The sequence below is a fragment of the Oryzias latipes genome, chromosome 17 (assembly GCF_053564925.1).
Source record: "Oryzias latipes strain Hd-rR chromosome 17, Olatipes_Hd-rR_3.1".
NCBI lineage: Eukaryota > Metazoa > Chordata > Actinopteri > Beloniformes > Adrianichthyidae > Oryzias > Oryzias latipes.
The window spans coordinates 15,309,876-15,320,940 of record NC_136253.1 but is presented as its reverse complement, the minus strand read 5'-3'; the positions used below and the strand labels follow the sequence as shown (position 1 = coordinate 15,320,940).

General features: G+C 42.3%; 1 protein-coding gene and 1 long non-coding RNA gene across 4 annotated transcripts; one reads left to right on the top strand and one right to left on the bottom strand.

Moving 5' to 3' along the window:
- Positions 1 to 160: 160 nt before the first annotated feature.
- LOC144986732 (uncharacterized) lies at positions 161 to 554 on the bottom strand. The gene is made up of 2 exons (XR_013650588.1): positions 420 to 554; positions 161 to 251 (listed from the first exon to the last, which is right to left on the bottom strand). It is a non-coding gene; the product is annotated as an uncharacterized LOC144986732 (long non-coding RNA).
- Positions 555 to 3,875: 3,321 nt separating this feature from the next.
- LOC101173737 (armadillo repeat-containing protein 1) lies at positions 3,876 to 10,797 on the top strand. 3 transcript variants are annotated; one of them, XM_004078779.5, is made up of 7 exons: positions 3,876 to 4,273; positions 4,750 to 4,944; positions 5,056 to 5,147; positions 6,193 to 6,382; positions 6,584 to 6,700; positions 6,789 to 6,863; positions 9,366 to 10,797. In XM_004078779.5, the coding sequence occupies exons 2-7, from the start codon at positions 4,783 to 4,785 to the stop codon at positions 9,555 to 9,557; spliced, it is 828 nt and encodes a 275-aa protein (XP_004078827.1). In that variant the 5' UTR covers positions 3,876 to 4,273; positions 4,750 to 4,782; the 3' UTR covers positions 9,558 to 10,797. The 3 variants fall into 3 exon arrangements, with proteins under 3 accessions (XP_004078827.1, XP_011484566.1, XP_078790759.1); XM_011486264.4 differs by having other exon boundaries at positions 3,894 to 4,281; XM_078934633.1 differs by having other exon boundaries at positions 3,899 to 4,026; positions 4,752 to 4,944.
- The last annotated feature ends 268 nt before the right edge of the window (positions 10,798 to 11,065 follow it).

The window sequence follows — 11,065 nt, the reverse complement described above, 5'->3', positions numbered from 1 at the left end:
CAGATGGACCTGGTTCCTCTCCCGGTTCAGGACAGCAGTCAGTCTGGGGTTTGGAGGTTTTGCTTCCACCACACTGGGTTCTTTGGTGTCAGTGATCAGGAGGAGGAACCGAGGAGCTGATCCTGGATCCTGTCTATACCACTGCAGATTGTTAGCTGTGACTGAATAATTACAGGACAGAGTAACTGTGAGCTCCTCTGATGAAAAGACTTCAGCTCTGCTGGCAGTGATTCCATCCTCCAGACTGTCACCTGCTGAACAGAAAACAGTTTTTCTTCATATCTTTGATCCAAACTTACAAACTCAACATAGCTTAGTTTTCGAGACAAAATTAAAAGACATTTTTTCGTTTGTAAATCATGAACTTCTGTTGAATCAAATCCAGATCATATCCTGAGGTTTTACAGAAACATACGTACATATGAGAGCTGAGAAGAAGCACATCACAGCCAGTTTCTTCATGTTTCCAAGTGTGGATGGGATGTTCATCTGAATCAGCTGAGAGAGCTTTGAGTTGTGTTTGTTCTGATGTTGAGGTTGAAGTCAAACAGTTGTCAATCATCTGCAGTCAGTGGGAGGAGCCTGAGCTGCCCTTCTTCGTCTCTGCAGTCAGTAGGAGGAGCCTGAGCTGCTCTTCTTCCTCTCTGCAGTCAGTAGGAGGAGCCTGAGCTGCTCTTCTTCAGCTTTGTAGCTACAGTCACTCCAGTCTCAATGTATTTTTGGTCAAGCTAATGCTGCTGAGATGACCCCTAGGCAGCCATGATGCTAGTGCAAATGCTGATCTATCTACGTTGACACTGGCAGGGTCAGCAGATGAGAAGTGTCGGAAAGAAGAAAAAGGACTAAAGCGAGAATCTGATGTAACTTTACAAAATAAGATTAAGAATAAATGTATAATGTACATTAGCAGAACAAAATTGGGGCACAATAACATGCCACACAATAACACCTTTTAGTCCTGCAGGATGAACCCCCCTGCTCTGCCTCTGAAATGCTCTTGTGTGTGATCATTGATCCCATGAAAGCAGTAATGAGATCCATAATTTAAAAAAAAGAATACATAATAGGCGACAGTGGCTCAGGTGGTGGAGCAGGACATCCAATGATCAAAGGGTCAGCAGTTCAATCCCTGCTCCCCCTAGTCAACTGTCACTGTGTCCTTGGGCATGACACGTCACCCTCCCTGCATCCAGCGTTGCTCCACCGGTGTATGAAAGCGTGTGAATGTCCCTGTGATGGTCAGAGGGGCCGTGGGTGGGTACTGGCATCCCAGGGCAGCTGGGGCCACATCAGGAGCTGACCATCTCCAAGTATGAATGAGGAGTGAATGAATAATGGACATACATGGCAAGTGCTTTGAGCCTCTGGACAAGTGCAGAAAAATCCAATCCAGTATTATTAAATGCTCCTGACATAAACAGGTTTTTGCTCATTTTCAGCTGTTTTTATTATTATTTTAATTTTACTGATTCAAACATTTAAACTGGCATTCCTTTTAAAATTATCTAAGGGGATTAATGCAATAAAAAAAAACTTTTTTGAGATTGCTTAGCATCCATAAGCTTACATTTATATAGAAATATGTTTAAAATTTCACAATTTTTCAACAGTCAACTTTTTCTTAACTACTTTTTTTCTTAAAGCTTAAAGAAGCTTTTTACCAATCAATTATTTATGAATTTATAATTCTAGTTTTTTTTTTTTGTGGCACTCAACTTTTGTTACCAATGTTCCCTGCCTGTATGGGCATGTATGATTGTTTTACACAAATCATTTTGAGAATAATTTTCAAATTTTAAGTTTCTGCTGTTTGACTCAATAGTCCATTTATACGTTTTCCTTTTATAGCTTAAAACACCAATTAGAGCTTTGAACTATTAAAGCATTTTTTTGGAATTTTTTGTTTATTTTCAGTTGTACATGTACGTTTTTTATTTTTTGGCAATAATCACAAAGATTTACACTATTTCAATTATTGACATCATTTACCTTTACAATGTTCAATCTCAAATTTTACGGTTCCATTTAGGAAGTTTTTTCAGCAGTTGAGTAAGAGTTAAAAGCATTTTAGCATTGTCCACATTTTTTATTTTTAATCTTGTGTGGTTTATATATTTATCTGCAGTACGCAGAACATTTTAGCTTTCATTTTCAACACTGCTTAAGCATGAAAAAGGATGCAGACGTGCACAACAACGACCTGTTTTTGCACAGAGGTTTGGTGTATTTTGCCACTGTGGGCCCCACAGCAGACTCAGCAGAGCCGAACATCCACACAGATGTCTGCTCACTCAGCACACTGCTTGTGTGCTAAACTATGCTGAATGTGGGTGTTGGTCTCTCCTACTTTTCCGTTACAGCTCAGGTCGTCCCTCAATATCTTCATCTGCCCTTCTACCTATTTCAGTCATCCTCACAAGTGATGGTCAAAGAGTATACTCTTTAATGATGAGTAATAAACTGAAAACGGAAAAAAATATAAGACAATCAAGATCCTATGAAGATTTTTGAAACAGTTATGTCTATTTTTTTTCATATTTTTATTCATTTATTTAACAGGGACAGCACACATTAAAAGCATGGCTGCAATGCGCCAGAATTTTATTTATCTGTAGTCCCTGGAAAGGTGTTCAAATCGTCAACCTCAAACCTCAAAGCATCAAATACATTAATAGAAAATATACATTTACAAGGAACAATCATTCAAAATACATCAAAACATGCACACAGTGAGAAACATAAAAATAAATACAAAAGAAACAAAGGTGAGTTTACTGACATAGTATTGTTTTTTTAATCATTTACATGACTTTTCTAATTAACATAATCTGCATATATCTTAGATAACTGATCTGCATTTGCCATGTTGATTTCTAAAATAGTTATGTCTATTTTTTACATAAGTATTTCATCTTTTTTTATGTGTTTTATTGATACTTAAGGATTCTCAATTCTGTCTGATAAAAAGTTATGAACCAGATAATGATAAATCATGTAATAAAATGGCCATGGTAGAACAGGGGTGGGATTATATAACTTTGCTTCCTTCCACTCTCTTTCAAGCAATATTTAATTTGATGTCTAATTATCCTAAGTTTGATACGTTATTGTATGAATGTATAACCGATGATTGTGATGTTTTTTGTGCATTATTCGTATTTGATTGCTTGAAATAAAACATTTCAAATCAAAAAATCAAATTAAAATAGGACATTTGACCCAAGCTGTCACCAGAAATTACAGTAAAGGAAAACTGCACCAACGTCCATTTCCAGCCCATTTTTTTATTTTGTTCTTGATTTTTAATATGTGATAATTATTACTATACTGTAATACTTTGATTATTATAACAATTTGATATTGAATTATTAGTATGTATACCTTGCAATGACCTAAAAATGCATTGATTTATTTTTATTACGACCTTAATCATGTCAAATTATCAAAAACATTGGTGGTCCCAGACTGAAGCCCAGGAGGACTCCACATCACGGGGATTTACAGATGTAAAAATACAGTAGTCACCAACACATGTAGCTTGTCAGGTTTGACACTTGGTGGCGCTGTAAGATCAGTAAAACACCCGTTTTGGAAACTTTCACCATGAATATAACTACAACTCCCAGAATGCATAGGAAAACCTCTCCAGTCACAGCGTGTAAAATTTAGAAGCTGATAACTGATCTTTATTGAATAAGTAAACGACATGCTCTTGAGAACCGTGTCTTTATTTGGTGTTTTCCTTTTGACTAAAAACCGAAATGAAAACTGGGTTTGACTTTATAATTGACTCAGCATCATTTCGCCTACATTTTAAGGGTGTGGGCTCTTTACATCCGGAAACTCATAAGCTGATTGGTTCTCATCATCAGACTCCCGGTAACTGGCCAATCACAGGGATTCTGTTGTGACGTGGCCACCTTCGACGCTTCTCGGCAGGAAGAACCGATGCCACAGCTCGGGCGTCAGCGTCGTTAAATTAAAGAGAAAAACAAAACAATACTCGCAGACGTAAACAGTAAAGATGTGTGTTTTGCTGCTGGAAAAGCGCTAAACACACACAGTGTCCACGCGCTCACCGGAAACGGATAGAGACTCACGGGAGGGCAGGCAGACAGGCTAACTATTAGCTTAGCACCAAGCTTCGCCGAAACAGTTGCAACAAATATCCGCGAGGGAAGGTGACACCTCCCGCCGGGACCCTGGGAACACCTGTTGAGGGGGGCCGACTGCGCCGGTCCTTCTTTACGCGCGTGACACCGCGTGGACACCGGTAATTCAGTGAGTTCCTGCTCCTAGTTCGTGACGTCACGCAAGCGTGGGTGTCACGGTGAAGCCGGGATCTGTTTTATTCAGTGACCGGTTCATTCTCAGGTGGCGTAGAAGCAGAGATAAAAGGTGGAGACGAGAGGAAGCCGTAGATCCGCCTGATGGAGTCAGATGTGGCTGCAGGTGTTTGTTTACTCATCGTGCGCGTGCACGAGCCAGAACTCCACGATTCCAACCAAACTGGAACTTTTTTTTAAATGATCCTACAAAAATTAGTTTAAAAATGTAAAGAATGTGTTCATACTTAACATGAAAATCAAACGAAGCTGTGTGGATTAAAGATGAATGAGTTCAGTTTCCTTTAGCATTAAAACTCAAAACAGCATTTTTGTGTTTGCTGGTTCAGTAAACATCTGCCAGGATCTACGCTGTTGCTTTGAAATCTGTGTGTCAAAGTTCCTCAAACCCTCTGTCCTGCAGATTCCTCTTTGCATGGGTGGGTGAGCACTGACCATGAGCGGTGAGCCGGACGCGTTGGCTGTGGTCAACCAGCTCAGGGACCTGGCTGCTGACCCCATGAATCGGCAGGCCATCGTCCAGGACCAGGGCTGTTTACCGGGACTCATCCTGTTCTTGGACCACCCCAACCCTCAGGTGGTCTACTCCGCCCTGCTGGTGAGTGATAGAAGATGTCAGGTGTGTGTTCACAGGCTAGTCTCTGAGCTGTTATGGGTCAGAACCAGGTTCTGTTTGCTGTTTTTGGTCTGACCTTAGTTGCGCTTTTAGGCGATCCGATACCTGGCAGAATGTCGAGCCAACAGGGAGAAGCTGAGGGGGGAGCTGGGGATGATGCTGAGCCTGCAGAACATCATGCAGAAGTGAGTGTGCTGTACTAGGTGGACCTGTTTTTTTGTCTGACACTAAGGCCGCATTTACACTGCATGGTTCAAGTGACCCAATTCCGATTTTTTCCTCTCATGTGGCAAAGATCGGATATGAACGGTAAATGTGTAAGTAGGACACCAGCGCATGGATTCCGATTTTCTCAGATCGGATACAGGTCTCATTCATATGTGGAAATAAATCGGATACGAATCGGATACTTGCATTTGCGTGTGCAACGTAAGCAGACAAATCGGATATTCCCAGGTAAATGCGAGTCGTATGTCAGTGACATCAACTTAGGGCACCAACAACTGAGATCACATGACTTATTAAGGTGCTTTTGTGCGCTGATTTTGCTGTCAGCGTGTTACCTTTCAGCCTCAGGCTTCAGACCGTAGTCGGAAACCGCTGTTATTTCCGGTCGGGACACAAACGGTAACTAATCAAGCGGGACACCGTTGCTCTGGAACAGGCTAGAAGCCGTTTATTTCTTTGCTTGGATCGAACTGTTAGGACAGCACAACGTCCCCTCAGGACCGCCCAAGGCAACGCCTCCTTCCGTCGCTGCGTTGCCTCAATGACACCGCAGTCACACAAAAGTCTGAAGGAGGTCCGCGCTAGGCGGAAATGCTGCTACGTAGTCCTCAGAACGTCTACGTTTGATAGTTTCAGCATTGTATAGTGTAAATGCAAAAATCAGATACGGGTCACTTTTAAAAGATGATCTAAGCGGGTCGTCAAAAAAATCGTATATAGTCAGAAAATCAGATTTGGGCATCAAGACCTGCAGTGTAAATGCGGCCTAAGAGTCCAGAACCAGATAAAGTTCTGACATAAAGCACTTCTTAAGTCTAAATAATTTCACTGCCACAAGGTGGAGTCAAAGTCGCTGCCCCAAAAAGTTCTTTTCATTTATTTATGTTGAAACAGGAACCTATGTCTGATCTGCTTTGGTGGAAGACCAGAGCAGTTCTAATGAGTCCACAATCAACCACTGATAAGTGAAACTAAAGCTAAGTTTTGGTCTGGTGTTGGCAGATCCACCACTCCTGGAGAGACCAAACTGCTGGCGTCTGAAATCTATGAGCTGCTGCAGGCCGCCAGCGCCGCCGACTCAGAGCCAGCTGGAGCAGCAGTGAGCAGCCGCCGCAAAGCTCAGTTCTTCTTAGGCTCCAGCAACAAGAGAGCAAAGACAGTCGTCCTGCAGATCGACGGGCTGGATGACTCAGTGAGTCCAGATCCTAAGTGACTCAAGCTGGGTCAGAACCACGCTGCCTCTTTCTATAGCTTAGCCTCAGCACTGAAGGAAGTACCTGATTCTCCTCCTGACTGGACCTGCCCTTTGGTTTTTCTAGAGGACAGATGTCTCAATTCTTTCATGTTTGCTGTAAACGAAAGCCTGAGTTCGGAATCGGTCCTGTGTTTGCAGAGCCGCAGGAGTCTGTGTGAAGAGGCGCTGCTTAAAATCAGAGGAGTCATTAGCTTCACCTTCCAGATGGCCGTGAAGAGGTGCATCGTCCGGATCCGTTCGGACCTGAAGGCTGAGGTGAGGTGGTCAGACCTCTTCATGGCATTCTGGACCTTTACAGAAACCGGCTGGTGCCGGCATTAACTTTGACCGTCTCCATTTTAAGGCATTGGGGTCTGCTATAGCTTCTACCCAGGTGATGAAGGCTCAGCAGGTGGTGAAGACGGAGAACGGCGACGAGGTCAGTATTAGAATTTTCTAGAATATCTGAAGAACTGGGCCATCAGACCTCTTGGTTCATTATTGTGATGCCAGGAGTTTGGTAAATAAAGTAAAATTTACAATAAATATAATATTTTGATTTGTTTTTCCTCTGATAAAGAACATTTGAGTTTAAAGAAAGTTTGTCTATCTCAATATTTTTTTTAAATTATTACTGGAGACACCTGTATTATCTGCATTACAAATATTTTTCATTTGTAACACAAACATAGTGGTGTTCGACACAGACCCCTGTGGGACCCCACAATGCCTATCATGAAAGGTTGATTTATTACTCTGTTTACAGAAACGTTTGTCTTTTTTTCCCGCTGTAACACCAGGCCACTAAGACCAGAATTTTCTAGGTTTGCATAATATTTTACAGTTGACTGCATTTAAATCATTTATGAAGTAGAGCTTTAGAAGCTGATCTGGATCAGAACCAATGATGGGTAAGTTACTTTTGAACTAATTCATAACAAATTACTTGTTATTGTAGCTTAGAAGTAACCTTTTACCGCACAAGCCAACCACTTCCTCTGTAAAACACACAGTGAAGTCAAAGCAGGATGACATTTGAGTGACGATAGCTGTGTTTCCATTACACACATGCGCAAAACTTGATCAGAATTCTAGAAATGTAAAAGAAAAACCACAATTTCCCAATAACACTGTTTCCATTAAATTTTAATTATGCAATTATACACAAACCAACTCACATGATAAGTCATTCAAGGCAACGGATGTGAGCAATCCTTTGATTTACAGCAGACCCATTCAAATGTCTGCCACAGCACTAGCGCTCATCGTCATCTATAAGGCCACGGAGCAGCGAGCTCCTCCCTCATGGGAGGGACTATGGATTAAGCGATTTTGGGAAATCGTGGTTGTTGATTTTACAGAGGAGCTGTGCATCTAACAAACTGTGTGATGCTGTGGGATTCTGTGGCACCCGCTGTGCAGCGCCCAATGCAGCCAGTTCCTTCATTGGCATCTGGTTGTTGGTCATGTGACTCATTTAATTCCAAAAAAGTGTTTCAATCGCAGTTTTGCAAAATAAGTCAATTTTGATACTGCTCAAAAAACCACCTCCTCCACGCGCAAACGCGTTTTTTTCAATAAATGCGAGTTTTTTTTTAATTGTCCTGTTTCTATTAGGCGAATTTAGTATCTCAAATCTAGGCCTGGCCGAAAAATCGATTGAATAAATTGATTCAAAATTTTTGTTACGGGCGATTTTCAAAAATAACTAAATCGTGTTTTTGTTTAATGCCGCATTTTTGGCTCCCCAGAGCTTCCGTAGCGTTAGTTTCACACGGCGGTATCACAAGCGACAAACAACAACGACTCCTGCTGCTTCATCGTCTTCTCCATGGAGAAGACGGGGTTTATTAATTAAATTAAATCCTTTTGGACAAGTGAAAGTAAGTGTAGAATAACAAAATAAGACAAAAACATGACAAAAATTATATAAAACAAGAAAATTATAAACAACACAAGTCCAAAAGGGAGTGAGAAGAAGGAAAATCTTATACTTAACTTTGATTCCAAAAGTGTTCATTTATTTATTATTCATCCCAGAAATGGGGGTTACATTTGTCTTGCGTTTGATTAAATAAAAGCAAAATTTGCTTTTAGTTGTCTTTCGTTTGTACATATTGCTTTCCTTAAGTGTGTGTGTGTGTGTGTGGGGGCGGGGGGGGGGGGGGGGGGTCAGGTGAAATTATCAGAAAGAAATGTATCTAAACGATCATGATCTCATTCTCTTTTCACTGAAGAGGCTGAAAAGACCAAACTGCTCACAGTGGGCTTGGTGCTTTCAGGAAATAGAGCAGACCTCAGTGTTTGTTATTGGTCCAAAGGACTTAACCTACAGGACAAACATATGCTAACATGTTAAGAACCTGCACATCAACACAGCATCAAAATCAATCAGTCATGTTCTGATTGCTTTTTTACTGATCTGTTTTTAAGTCATTCAGTTTTGGAGGAAAAGTGTGATGCATTGAATTATTTCTTTCTTTAATGTTCTACAAAAGTACCACTGTAGCTTCATGTTCTCTTCCTGTGACCTGGTTCCTTCTAACATTTCCTGTTCTCAGAAAGACTTCTTTTGTTTGATTCGTTAAATACTTCAAGCTGCCATAAAATTGTTTTAGCAGATGTAAGGTAACCATTTATTGCAATTTTCGCCGTCTTTTGCGATATGCGTATCGCACAGCTTGATGTTGTGATAACGATACATTTGCGATTTATTGTGCAGACCTACTGTCAGCCCATCAGTGTGAATGATTCTGTTCTGCAAACACTGATGATGTCATCGTAATTTCCGTACTGACCTGTTGTAGTAGAGGTCACACATTTGATCTCTGACCTCCATCCACATGACCTCGTGGTGGTAGTCATGATCCTCAGCAGTTCTGCTGTTTGTTCTGTACAGATCAGAAAGGCGTCTTCATGTTCTGCTTTTGTGGTTCTGCAGGTTCTGGTCCCGTTTGCAGAGGACGGTTCTGTGGCAGTGGAGCGGAACGAAGACCTGCCGGAATACCTGCCCGAGGATGAGAGTCCGTCCCAGGAACCCGACAAGGCCGTGACCCGGATCGGATCCAGCCAAGACGGTGCCAGCTGGCTTGGAGCTGCAGCCAATTTCCTGTCCCGCTCCTTCTACTGGTGACCACTCCCCAGTTACAGGCTCCGCCCCCTTCAGAGCCGAAACCCTTGAAGCTGCCAAATGTCACATCAGAACCTAACCAAATAGAAACTCTCCCTCAGAGTTTGGACCCGGTTCAGTGACACTAACTACACTGCCTTGATGAACTTTAACAGTCCAGAACCAGGTCAGAACCGCCCTCCTGTCTGTTATTTATTGTGTGGGGGTGTGGCTTTGGCCCTCATGTTTCTATTGAAATGAAAACTTTTTAGACTCTTCTTTGGCGCTTTGGGTTCTGCCTGGCCCCCACATTTAACTGTACTTCAGAACCAGAACTCTGAGATCCGCTTGGCCACTTTGACCCAGAGAGAGCATGCCTCCTCCTCGGGTCAACTTCTAATCTGGTGTACCCTTTGGTTCCTTTCAGTCCCCCCCCACCTTGAATTGATGCCTTCAAACTAAACTCCACTGGTGCTTTTTGTTCTGAGTAAAACCAACCCATTCCCCCTTTCCAGGCCCGCCGGGCCAGACTTCTCTGACTTCAGAAGTTTTAACGGGAACTCTGCAACTTCCTGTCAGACTGAAAAGTCCCACATGAGGACAACCCCCAATGAGAGAACTTTGGACCTCAGCAGATGACACCAGAGACATTCTCACACCATCGTCTCTCAGTCCAGGAAGTTTGTGAACCCTCAGCTGATCTGAAAATAATTTGTTGTTCATGGAGGCATCTTGCATGAAGGATCTGTTGTGCTGCACTGATATTAGGTTCTTCGGTTCTGTCCAGTTCTGCCCTGATGGGAGAGGTAGCAGAACCAATATGAACAGAGTTTAAATCTCAGCCTTGCTTTGTGATTGTAAAGTTCTGGTGGACCTATGGGTCAGGGCTGCCCAACCCTGGTTCTGGAGGTCTACCACCCTGCCTGTTTTCCAGCTGCACTTCTTGATGCTGGTTATCCCTGAATCATGCATGTTCAGTGTGTTTAGACTAATCAGCTAACCAACAGCAGGCGGTGCAGAGAGAACTGCAAAACAGTCAATCTGAAGGACCAGGGCTGGGCCGCCCTTCTTGTGTGTTTCCTGCCGCTGTCACTTCCTGTTCAGCTTTGTCCAATGAAAACATCAAATCAAATCACCACTGAGTCTCTGTGGTTCTGTGGAATTTTGAGACCAGACCAGTTGTGACCGTGAAGTCAGAGCTGTTTTTTTTCATCCTTTGTGGTGTTGTTACTTCCTCAGGTTGGAATAAAATCTTTTATTTTGATGGCTCTTCAGTACATTTCTGTCAGGAGCTGCCATGTTTCACACAAACTATCAGATTTACCATCATGCACATAAACTCTGTGACCGTTTCAAACTGAAATCTCACAAAAATGCAGTGAAACACCTGGACGTCTGTGTGAGATGCAAATGACAAAAGCAAAGCTATGGGACCTGATCTAACCGCAGGTTCTGATCAGAGAGCTGCGGTTTGGATCAGAAATCCTGTTTTGAATGCTCTGGTTCTGGGTGGTACATGCAGAGATTCAGAT